At 38.0% G+C, this 12,364-nt stretch overlaps 1 protein-coding gene across 4 annotated transcripts in view; it reads left to right on the top strand.

Moving 5' to 3' along the window:
• UNC79 (unc-79 homolog, NALCN channel complex subunit) overlaps window positions 1-12,364 on the top strand; it is a 105,642-nt gene that overhangs the window by 79,871 nt on the left and 13,407 nt on the right. For all 4 annotated transcript variants that reach the window (XM_071557624.1, XM_071557626.1, XM_071557623.1 and 1 more), the window contains 3 exons: window positions 1,891-1,995; window positions 7,969-8,046; window positions 10,872-10,961. In XM_071557624.1, coding sequence (XP_071413725.1) covers window positions 1,891-1,995; window positions 7,969-8,046; window positions 10,872-10,961 — 273 coding nt within the window. The remainder of the gene's footprint in view (window positions 1-1,890; window positions 1,996-7,968; window positions 8,047-10,871; window positions 10,962-12,364) is intronic.

Genomic DNA, 12,364 nt, shown 5'->3' with positions numbered 1-12,364 from the left:
GTGACTCCTTGGCAAGTACTGTGTGTACCAAATGCTGACATGAGTCCAAGAGGTCAATGGATACATACGTAAAGAGAAATCCACTGAGAGTTATGAATTATACAGAAACCACACTGAGCTCCAAAACTCCCTGAGCTGAAAATAGTTGGTGGAATTATACATGCTTGTCTTGTTTTTGTTCTCTGTTTTGATTCTGCTTATGGCCTAGTTGGAGATAAGTTGCTGAAGACATTTGTTCTGCTCTGACCTCTCCTGGATATCCTTTTATTTTGTTATTTTTATCAGAGCACTGCTCATGCATGTGGAACGTGTGACTTTTGAATACTTGTCCCCTCAAGAAATGGTTTCATAACACAGCTGATTTTGGAGTGTTAGCTTCCTGTGAGTTTAGCCTAGACTGCAGCAATGTATTCAGACAAGGACTGCAGTGTGGGGCCTGTTCCATCACCTAAATGTGTTACCTGTCTGCACACTCCATGTAGTTGAAGGTGAAACTAGGGAGCTTGAAGTATGGTCTCTTGATTCACAGATTGACATCATAATGTCCAGACATACCATTCTGTTGTTTTGGCACCTTCTCCCAAAATAAAGGCCTGATATTTAAAATTTGTTTTTGTTAAAAGATATGTGTGTTCTGTGGGAGACATGCACTGTTGCTGTAAGCTTTGTTTGACAGTATGCTATGCAGATAATGTGGTGACATCAGTTCTCTGAAGAGGAACACCAGTGACTGTTTGGTCTGGTGCAACCGAAGCTTTCTCTCACTTCCAGCTCTTCTTCTCCAGCTCCTTCTCTTTTGGCTGCACTCACTATTGTGTGTGCCTGGAGGAGGCCTTCAAGCTGACTCTCACTAACTAAACTTCATAAGACTTCTCTGAGGAAGAGACAAATTATCCCATTTTACAGATATGGAGAAACTGAGGCCCTGACTGAGTAAAAATTTTCACGCATTTAACTTAAGTGAGCAGAGGCAAGTTCATGGGATTTACAAGATGGAAGATACGAAGTTTTTAATCTTAACCACGCTTTGGGTATGCTCTGATTATTAGACAATATTATTTCATCTCTAATGGTTGCCTGAAAGCACAGACACAGGCATCCTGCTGATCAAAATTCTTGAGTTGCTGTGGTCGGTAGCAGGTTATAGGTTTGTTCCACATTTTTATCTTATCGTCTAAAGTCAGAGAATGTCAAAGTAAGATGTATAACAGACCCATCTTATCTCTTGTACCTCCTTGCTGACTCTACAACTCTATTCTTAGGATCTTGTCTTCTAATCTGCACTGGCTGATTTCCCCCTATGTTTTAAAATGTTTTTGTTGTAGCAGCTGTAGCCAAGACTTTTTATTGTGGAAGTGGAAAAGTACTGCTAGTCTAATGAGTGAAAATAGATGTCAAAGCAGCTGTAGTGCAGGCACCTTTGTTTTCAGGGGAATAACAACAACAAAAACGTATGGTAAAATGTAGACCATTTTTGGCAAGTTCAATGAAATAATAATGCTAAATATTACACCAGTTTTTCTCTCCTGCATAATTTCTTACTGCTTTCCCCTCTTGTCTTTGGAATTACTTAGTAAAAGATAAATTTGCATGCCTGAGCTTTATCGCTATTTTATAAAATCTATCTGTATTTCATGTGTGAAATATTAAATCTTGAATATAATTCCTGATAAGATATCACAAGAGAATCACCTTCACTGATGTCTGTTCAGTCAAGTCTATAGAATTATGTAAGTGGTGAGTGATGTCTTCTTTTTTGTTAGACAGGAGAAGACAGTGCCCTTTTGTAACTTTATTATTTTCCAAATTAGATAAACAGTATCTCTATGGTTTACTAGTGACTGTTGGTGAATTTTGGAACATTCATAATTCTGTGTTTGTTTGTTCTAGGAAAGGGACAAATTCTACCTGACACGCAGTGTAATACTGGAGTTACTGCAAGCACTCAAGTTAAAGTCACCCTTGCCAGACATGAATCTGCTGTTGCTGGTGCAGGTACAGGAGCTCCTCATGTAATTGTCATACTGATCCAGCCTCTACCCAACTTTGGGACTGGGACAAAGGAAGAAGAAATAAGTCCAATACGGTTGCAAAAAGTACCAGGAATGTCAGGGAAAGCAAGAACTTTATGATTCAAAGTGCAATTACATTTGTGTGCATTGGTGCATATATTTAGGCTTCCATATTAAAATTTAAGAAACTAAATTTGAAATACAGATTTCACAGAATGATAATGGCCTGTGCATCATTGCTCATGTATTGAGGATCATAGAATATATCTTGAGTTGGAAAGGACCCGTAAGGGTCGAGTCCATTAAGATTCATAGAAGTGAAAACTTCTTTCTCCAAGATGGCAAGTGTGCACAGTTTGGCACTGCAAGCCTGTCCCAGAAAAGCAATTTACTGACATTCATGAAGTGTAATCACAGAATCAGCTAGGCTGGAAAAGACCTCTGAGATCATCAAGCCCAACCTTTGACCGAATATCACGTTTCCTACTGGACCATGGCATAAGTAACCACATTCAGTCTCTCCAGGAATGGTGAATCCACCTTCTCCCTGGGCAGCCCATTCCAATATCTGATCACTCTCTCTGTAAAGAATTTCTTCCTAATGTCTAACCTAAACCACCCCATGCACAGCTTAAAACTGTGCCTTCTTCTACTACTGCTGGTTGCCTGGGAGAAAAGATTGACCCTGCACCTGGCTACAACCTCCTTTCATGTAGTTGTAGAGAGTGATAAGGTCTCCCCCGAGTGTCCTCTTCTCCATGCTGAACAACCCAGCTCCCTCAGCTGCTCCTCACAAGACTTGTGCTCTAGTCCCTTCACCAGTCTTGTTGGCCTTCTTTGGACACACTCCAGCACCTCAATATTCTTCCTAAACTGAGTGGCCCAGAACTGAACACAGGACTTGAGGTGTGGCCTAACCTATGCCAGATACAGGGAAAGGACCACTGCAGAGCCCTCCTACTCTCCAGCAGATTGACACTGCCTCAAACATGGTATTGTCTGCAAATTTGCTAATGGTGGACTCAATCCCCTCATCCAGATCATCAGTAAAGACATTAAACAGAACTGGACCCAACACTGATCCCTGGGGGCCACACTAGTGACTGGCTGCCAACTGGATGCAGCACCATTCACCAGCACTCTCTGAGTCCAGCCATCCAAGCAGCCCTTAACCCATCACAGAGTGCTCCTTTCCAAGCTGTGGTGCTGCCAGCTTTTCCAGGAGTGTGCTGTCACAGGCTCTCATTACTTACAGTGAGCTAACAATGATATGTGTTTAGGAACTTAAAATTATAGGGGACCAGCATAACAGCACTCCATAAAGTTCAGGCAAGATGTTTATTATTTAGATAATTCATAATGCCTACAGCATCACAGCTTCATTCACTCCTTCCTTTCCCACTATGGGGCCAGAACTTCATATAGCTTACTATGGCCTTATTTTCTTTTGAATACTGGTACATTACACATAGTAAGTAAGTGATTGCTAGTTGACAGAGAAATAATACTGACAATATGACCATTAGGATAACTTTGAAAACAATTATTATGCCATCAGTGTAAGGGGGAGAATTTGGAGAGGGAAAATAACACTTGTGGGTTTTTACTTTGGTTGGTAAAAGGGTTATTTTTTAAATCCATTTTAATTAAAAAACCAGGAATCTGCCTTTTTAAAAAAAAATTATTAGTCCCAGACTTCTTTTTTTCAGTCAATACCATCAAATAACTTAACAACCACCCATCTCTTTCTTAGGGATGCAGTGATGCTCCTTGATACCATGTGCATTAAAGCAATTATTCTGCATTACTGCATTGTATAGCTCAGTCCTGTGGCTGCCCCAAAGGATGACGATCCCTCAGTTTAGTCAATCCTGAATTTGTCATTTGAGAATGCAAGTGTCCCACATCAGTTTTGGCAGTGAGATTTAACCCATAAACACTTGCCCTTTGTATTGAGTCAATAGACTGGTAAGCAGAACTCTCTCTTACATGATCTTTATCTCATAAAGTGATATTTGCCTGGGTTTTCCTCCCAGCTCTGTTCCCATGTGCTGTATTCACTTTGGGATGCATTCATACCTTACACAACAGCATCTAATGTGGATATAATTGTCTTTTTATGATGTCTCTCTTTCAGAGGCTGATGAAGTGATTCATATTTCCTGCTATCCAAAGCAGCCAGCTTCTGTTTTTATGCAGTCAGTGGTAAAGAATAGGGGTTGTATTCAGACCATCTGCCATAGATGATGCCTACTGGAAGCATGATGACTACTTCTCCCATTGACTGTGCAAATTGGCAGCTCTCAGTAGTATGTGGTCTGAATCATTCAACAGCCTCTTGAATTTAAATACCATAGTAACCACTAAGCCCATCTTAAGCACCACTGAAATATAAGAAATTTACTAGTAAAACCGCATACATATCTGTTTTTTTTATTTTCTTTGGTGTCCTTAATAGAATGAAGGGATTAGTTCCCCACTTTACCACAAAAAGCCACTGCAATATTAATTCAAAGGGTATGATTTTGAATCAATAAGATCATAGCAGAGTTAGTACAGCACCAAACAGAAATTACTTTAATTTCCAGCAGTTATGTCTCCGTGGACATGTTAGCCTGTATACAAGATTCTGTACAGACAATGCACACAGAATGCAGAGATTCCATCAAAATGTTCCAGATGACAAGGAGCTAGGAGCACTTTAATTTAATGATAGATCAGTCGTAGGCTGACTAACAAAGGAATTCCTAGAAATGTACATTTGACTCCCACATTTATCCAGATTACATAGTGCCATCAGTGTCACTGGTGACATTAGTGCTAAAATGAGTTAACTTTATCCCACTTTACAAAGAATGAGAATTTTAACCAGATCACTTCAATCTGTGCATAGGTGTCCTGGATGATAAAGGGTACAGCAAGTCTTGTCTCCTTGATTTGTCCTAGCAAATGAAAGCCATCATGTACATGCCGCTGTTCCATGGGTTTCCATAGGAACTGCTTCTTCACCCAGCATTTTGTTTCTCAGTGCTTTTCTCCTGCTCACATTTCATCAGCACACATCTTCAGGATTTTCACTGCCTTCAAATTACATTAGTGTCTCTCTAGAAATTTGCTTGTTCAGTCAGGCTCTAAGATTCAGTGTATCTGATCTGGTTTTGTGACTCCTGTTTCGGGAGGAGCTGATGTAAATCGCTGTTTATTTGGTGGTTTCACTTCATGTTTCTGTGTAGATCTGATCCACCAGTTACTGAATGTAAGGATACAGGGTGACATGTTTATACAAATATATATTTTAAAACCTCTGATTATGAATGGAGGTATAATATATACAGATTAGGATATATAGGTAATTCATTACAGTCAGCAGACATGCCAATTTAGACTTTACATGGCAGCTGTATCTCAGCAGGCAATGCTAGTAAAAAACATGGCAACTAATTACCAATTTCTCTTTTTTTTGCAGTTTTGCAGTATTTTTCTTTTTTCTTTCCTTTTTTTTTTTTTTACACATAGCTGGCATGAAATCTCTTGCCAGTGACATCTTAATGTATTATAATGTTTGTAGAGGGAGACAACACAAATGACAATGAATTGGACTGGAAATGTAAGAAATTTTTCTGTTTGAGTTTGGTTTCTCCATGTTGTAGTGAGGTAAGGGTCGGTCTCTTTTCCCAAGTAACAATAGAACACAAGGAACTGGCCTCACAATAGAACACAAGGAACTGGCCTCAAGTTACACCAGAGGGGCTTTAGGTTGGCTATTAGAAAATGTTTCTTCACTGAAAGGGTTGTCAGGCACTGGAAGAGGCTGCCCAGGGAAGTGATGGAATGGCACTTGAGGACATGGTTTGGTGGTAGCCTTGGCAGTGTTAGGTTTATGTTTGGACACCAGCCTAAAATGTCTTTTCCAACCTAAACCTTCTCATTCTGTGATCCTTTTTTGACTGCATTGCAACTTCAGGAGGGATCCCTGGAACTGCCAGTCTGATGATGAGAAAAATAAGCTAAACAAGGTCTAATTATTCATTAGAAATTGACTTAAGTTTATTGGTTGTTTGTCATATATAAATTGATCTCTCTTATTTAACCCAAACTCCTCTGTGCAAAAGATATAGAAAAGGTATAGATATATAGCTTTATTTTATATATAACTCTCCTGTAAGCCAGTAAAGGTTCCTGTGGCTACTGTTTCTTATTATTGTTCTGAAATAAATGACATTTGTCTTTGGCAAGGGTTTTTTTGTTGTCTTAAATGTTGAGTCCTGTACAATGGCTGTAGCAGTGCACTGAACATGGTTGCTAAATATACTTGGCCGGATTCTTCATGGAATTATGGTCTTTTTTTGCAGCTGATGTAGGTCAAGAAAAGCCAAGTCTGCATACAAATGGTTGATTAAAAAATCTTTTACACAGGAGAACAGCCTACTTGTTGTCCAGTGGACCTAGTGTTGTCATTGCTCTTTCTGAAATAGGGTGCATTAAAAGAAGATCTGTCCCTCTGTTTTCCATTAATAATCGTCCTTTTCAAAAGGGAAGTGGAGAGTCATGGTTGCTGTTTGAGATAAGACACTAACTGTCTTGGTTTGAGATAAGCTGCCTTTTATTTGCTTCCCATGTAATCATAGCTGTGGCACAGAAGAGCACCAGGCCATCTCTCATCTGAAGTACAAGTTAGATTCCTGCTTTATTTTTATTTGGCTTATTCTGGTGTAAAATAAATTCTAACCAGAAGAAGAGTCAGCTGGAGCCAGGCCCATGTCTGAGGTTACCTAATTAGATTATTAGTCTAAACTCGTGCATTTCTGAAGGAACAGACTTTGTGTAAAGACAGGTGAAGTAGTTTCCAAGTCTTGGCAGGCAGTCTGAGTTCAGATTAAATCCAATTGGAAAGTAAAGTTTGTGGAAGTGTAAGAGTAAATTCTGAATCTGTAGAGGATATTGTGAAATATTTTCATGAGGAGTGGTCAGTCATTGAGAGTACTGCTAACACTCATGCATTAGACAACCAAAAAATATATTGTGAAGTCAGTATCTGCCTCAGTTTGTGAAAGTACCATGGTGTTAATTTTCAAGAAAGAAAATTAAGGCTTAGACCTTAGTTTGACAGTTATTTTCTGTCTGCTTTTTCTTAGAGAAATTGCATCACTATGGACAGAAATTGCTCAACTAAAACTACACTGTTAAGAAAAGTTACAGGAACAAGCAAATAATCTGCAGGGTGTCCAATGCATTTTTGAAGCTTATAATGATTAATTAACAGTTTTAGCTGGTTTATGTGTGCATGGTGTGGACACTGGAGGGTATAGGCCAATGGATTTGGAAATAAAAAGAAACAGGAAAAAAGGAAAAAGAAAGCAAGGAAAATAAAAGCATAAGATGACCAATTAGGGATATTCTATTAAAACAGAATGACATTGACAGTCTCTCAGAAACTGCTTTTTTATGTAGTGTTATGGCCTGTATGATGAAGAAATTATAACACACCATGTTGTCAACTTCAAAACTGTTCATGTAATTAATGCCTGTAGAACTTCAGCGAATGTGCTGTAATAGACAGTAAAGAATATGTCTTGTGCTGCCTTATTGTTCTTTTTCCTGGATTACTCTATAAGGAATGAGGAGCATTTGATATATGAAAGGAATAGCAAATATGTATCTGTATTTGTTCATAAAGAAAGTCTGATTTATTGTACAGTATTCTTCAAATTGCTCCTCCACAGCATGTGTTAATTCAGCACATTAAAGTCAGATGTTTTTTATTAAATTTGTCTTATTTATAGTGGTGAGTTAACTAGGTTGTTTATAAGGAACGAGATCTCTAAAGGAAAATTACCATTAATAAAAGCAAGAAGAGATCTGAACTGATTTTAATGATGTAATGAATAAATTATTAGTGTCTTCAGGTTCCTCAAAAAATAATTAAAAAATAACTTGTGTTTAATGTTTTTCTTAGTTTGTTTGTGCAGATGCTGGAACAAAACTAGCAGAGTCAACAATCTTACATAAACAGATGATTGCCTCACTGCCTGGAGTAAGTACTGAATCAAAGTCCATTTCTTAATTCTGTTGTTCTGCTTTTTAAAAACTTATATCTTATTCAGCTTGTTTCCTTCATTTTAATGCCCTTTGCCTTTCTCCTCTGGTTGGCAAGATCTATTACAGGCCGAGGTTGAGATGCTTCATCCTTTTTATTGGAAAAGTTCTGAACTTGATGTTGTTTCCCTTACTTTCACTAGTAATCTTTAGTCATGTAACTGACTTCAGTGGAGCCTACACTCAAAAAGACAAATCATGATCTATAATTCTGTGTGGGGAACAGACCAGCTGAATGCCTCCGAAAATGATAGCAGGGTGGAAAGCTACAAGCCATTGCCTCTATTCTCACAAAAAATTATTTGGTTAAGAAAGGGAGTTAATAGATTTTTCTGGTAATGTGTAAGGCATTCATCTATATCATGCTGATGCGTGAAGCTAAATTACAAGTACTCCTAATTGCCTAAGTACTGAGTATGCACCTGGTGAACATGCGAGGAAGTAGCACAATGGGAGGCCTTGACTTGTTTTATAACAAATGTGACTGAGCACCCAAATGAATGAAGAGGGTTAACCCAGGTTTGCTTCACAAGCTGATGGAGGAAAATGTGTTTCCCAAATGAGTGTCAGCTTTAGGCATGACGTAATAGAGTCTTTGCTATGTATTTTCTGAAGTCCGTCATTTTTTAAATGCCAGTCTTTAATAATACCTTTTCTCCCAACAGAATATTTTAATTATACTTGCTTTAACTAGATAGACTAACATTAGTGTTGCAAGGTGTGATAGGAACGTGCATTTCAGATCAGGCTGCCTGCTGCTTGAATGAAACAGAGTAGATGGTTGGAGAGGTCTTGTGCAACTGAGCATTGTTTTCAGAGACTGGAGTATAGTATCTTTTATAGTTCTATTATTCAATATTGTTGAACCTGTGTAGAATCCTTAGGACATCTGAACTGGATGGAGGATATAATGACAGGGTTCCCAGTGACATTATTTTACTGGTTTTTATTCAGTCATGGAAACTGACTGGAAGACCTTTGAAAAGCCAGAAGGTGGCACAGTTCAACACCCTGTAGATGTGATATTAATATAGAAAAGTGAGGAGTGCCCAGGTCAGTTGTTTAAATATAGAATGCTAGTAGTTTTTTTGATTTCAGCCACTAAAATTCAATTATTGGTTAATAATTTTGTGATCAAAACTAAATCTAGTTCATTTGTATACTCGGATAGGGTAATCAGCTTCTATGCTTCAAAGTGTAGGTAATGAAGTAGAGGTTTTCTTCTGTAAACTTCGCTGTAGTGTTTTGCCCTGAACTTTATATAAAGTAGTCTTCAGTGACTTCAAAAGGATATCTAATTTAATAATTTCACCATTTAGCCTCAAAAGTGATGTGTTGCTTTTACTTGGCCACTAAGAATGAGGTATTCATAGTTTCCCTTGAGTTCAGGTTGCATTATCTTCTCCTCAGACTATTAACATATGTATGTATGTCTGGCCAGGATTCTTGAAGGAATATTTGAGCAGGGCTCTCCCCACGTGGTGTGCCCTTCCAGCCTGCGCAGGGGATTTTTTAGGCGAGGCACAGTGTGCACAGAACTGGCCCCACCGTTTAAGTCCTAAGGTCCTTCTGCCACGGCCGAGCGAGCTTGGACAGTGCCAGTGAAGTCCTCGGGACTGTCACAGCACCCGGTGCTAACCGGGGCTGACCTTGCTGAGCATCCGAGATCTGATGGGATGGGATGGGATGGCAGGGAGGCATTGAACTGCCAGAGGATGGTCCCCACTGAGACTCGAACTCAGGTCTTTGGGATTCAGAGTCCAGAGTGCTATATTAACATATAAACAGTAATTCATTTGTTATGTAGTGGGTTGGTGGTATCACCTTCTGAAAGCTTCTCTCCAGGGTTCTCTGGTCTGTTCAAAGCCTTTATTTGATCTGACAGATGGGTTCTTTTGACTGCTTTGCACACCTTCGGCACATCTTGTACTAGCTGAAGGCCAGATTCTCATTTCTCACTATATTCTAGGAAAAGGATTATGAAAATTTGTACTATGGGAATACAGCAAGCACCAACCACATGGAGTCCTTTTATTTTCCCTTCGAGGTCATTCTTACTCTGGCACAGGTGGCTTCTCAATGCTTATACCTTTGTGATCTAATTTGAACAGCTTGTAGCTTAAGTGCGATTAAGATGCTGTATTTTGAATGATTTTGCTTCAGGAGCTTACCAGAAATACTTGTTAGTTTTTTAAAAAAGGGGGAAAAATAATGCATTTCAGTGATGTTCATTTTAGTGATATTTACACCTAAAATACCTGAAGCCAGTTGTTTTAACTGTTTCTTCATCATGATTAATGTGAATATAAAGGCATTTGAGTCTGTGACTGAATTTTGTTTTCTGTGATTGTAGCCGATAAGTTGCATTTGCAAAAATGCTCAGCTACCTGAAAAAATGAGTTGGTAAATTGTCATTGAGTTTTTAAGACTTTGATTCTGGACCTCTGTATATTTCAGGATGACACAACAAGAGTATTCTTGAAAATTTCATCAGTTAATCTTCTACTGCTGTCACAGTTAAGAGTATTTTATGATGCATGAAGAAGCTATGGAGGCTGGGCTATCTTATGCTAGAATCAGATAAGATAGCATATTACAGTGAGAAGAACATCAAAGAATAGTTATTCCTAATTAAAGTAATCTAACTGAAAAGTAAAATAAAGAGTTTGAGAGAGATAAATTGTACTCTGGTGACAAAGAAACAAAGACAAAAACATGAACATTGAAGACCTGATACTTAAACTTACTTCTTTTCTGTTTTAGTGTGGAACGGCAGCAATGGAATGCATGAGGCAGTATGTTGGTGAGGTGCTGGATTTCATTGCAGATATGCATACCTTAACCAAATTAAAGGTGAGTTCTGAGCATATGCTGATTTAAAGTGTATGTGCTTTTTTTAAAAAATATATTCTCTGTAAGGAACCTGCCTGGAAGAAACAGTAGGAAGTATGTGAGAATGACTGACAAGCTTTTTCCTTTCTTTTTTAAAAAAGTGTTAGAACTGTTACAGATTGCAGACTTCTAGGGGATCAGTAAAAAGTAGATTATACAGTGTTGAAATGGAGACTGATTCAAATATAGTGAGCACACAATAAAAATGCAGGTTGGATTTTTCTGAAATGTTGATGATACACTAATGATAGGTTTTTCTGAAATGTTGATGATAAGCTAATGTCATAGCAAAGTCACTGTGAGCAGTAGTAGTGTTTAATATAACCCAGGGAAACATAAAACTCCTTGCCTGTATAACTAAGTACACTTCTGGAGGAATCCCGTGTCTCTTAAATACACCAACAGATACTTAAATTAATTGGAAGTTCCGAGATTATTAAAATGCAGTATTTGACCAGAAAAAAGGATGAGTCCCTTTTCTACATGGTGTTGTTTTCAGTTTCTCTTGAGGTGAGGAAAAACCATGTTATTCTCTAATCCAAACTTCTTGGTTTCTTTACATTAATTGGATGCCAAATTGTAGCAGCAGTGGTAGGAAAATAACTTCTGTCAACATAAAATACTTTATTTAGGAAGGCATTTCATGAAAACATCCTAGTAATCATTAGCTGATCAAAACCTAGAATTCCTGTTTCAGCTTTGTCTGTCTTGGAAAATTAAAAGGCAGTTCCTGTTCAACCAGACCAGATAAAACTTACGCTGTTGCCATAGTTTAGAAAATATTTGTAAACATTTTTAAGTTTCTGGGTAGTCAGAACTTGAAAAACAAATTCACAAAATCTGGATTGAAATTCTTGTAAGCTCATTCAGTATGTTTACGTACAGCGCTTGGGTTTTATTAATGAAGTGAGTCCTAAGATCATGCAGTTGTAAGGTTTCTTACTACAAGTATTATCAACAGCATCTGGAGTACCAAGCTAACAAAGAATGCTGTATGATCTATACAACCACAAGCCAAACAGCAAAAACTTACTGCTGTTTTTCAAATTTGAAAATTTGTAGGAATTTTCGATAGGAATTCAGTGATCAGAAATAGTTAAAGTTGTTTATGCGTTTCCAGTGTTGCCTTTTGCATGTCTGAGAATAGTTTCTTTGAAAGAGGTTAATTATTTTCAGTCCTGTGTATTGGCAAGTACTGCATTATTAAAAAGGTTTAAATGTTAATGGTCAAGATAATCACATTTCAGTGTACTGTTTCAGTTCAGTTTATTATGCTTTTTTTTCCTTTGGGATAACATTTTGATTGGCAAATTTTGGCAAGGCTTTATTTAAAATTCCACCATTTTTGAAGATACAGAATGCAT

Source organism: Pithys albifrons, chromosome 6, assembly GCF_047495875.1.
Source record: "Pithys albifrons albifrons isolate INPA30051 chromosome 6, PitAlb_v1, whole genome shotgun sequence".
Taxonomy (NCBI): domain Eukaryota; kingdom Metazoa; phylum Chordata; class Aves; order Passeriformes; family Thamnophilidae; genus Pithys; species Pithys albifrons.
This window is presented reverse-complemented; position numbering and strand designations above follow the sequence as displayed.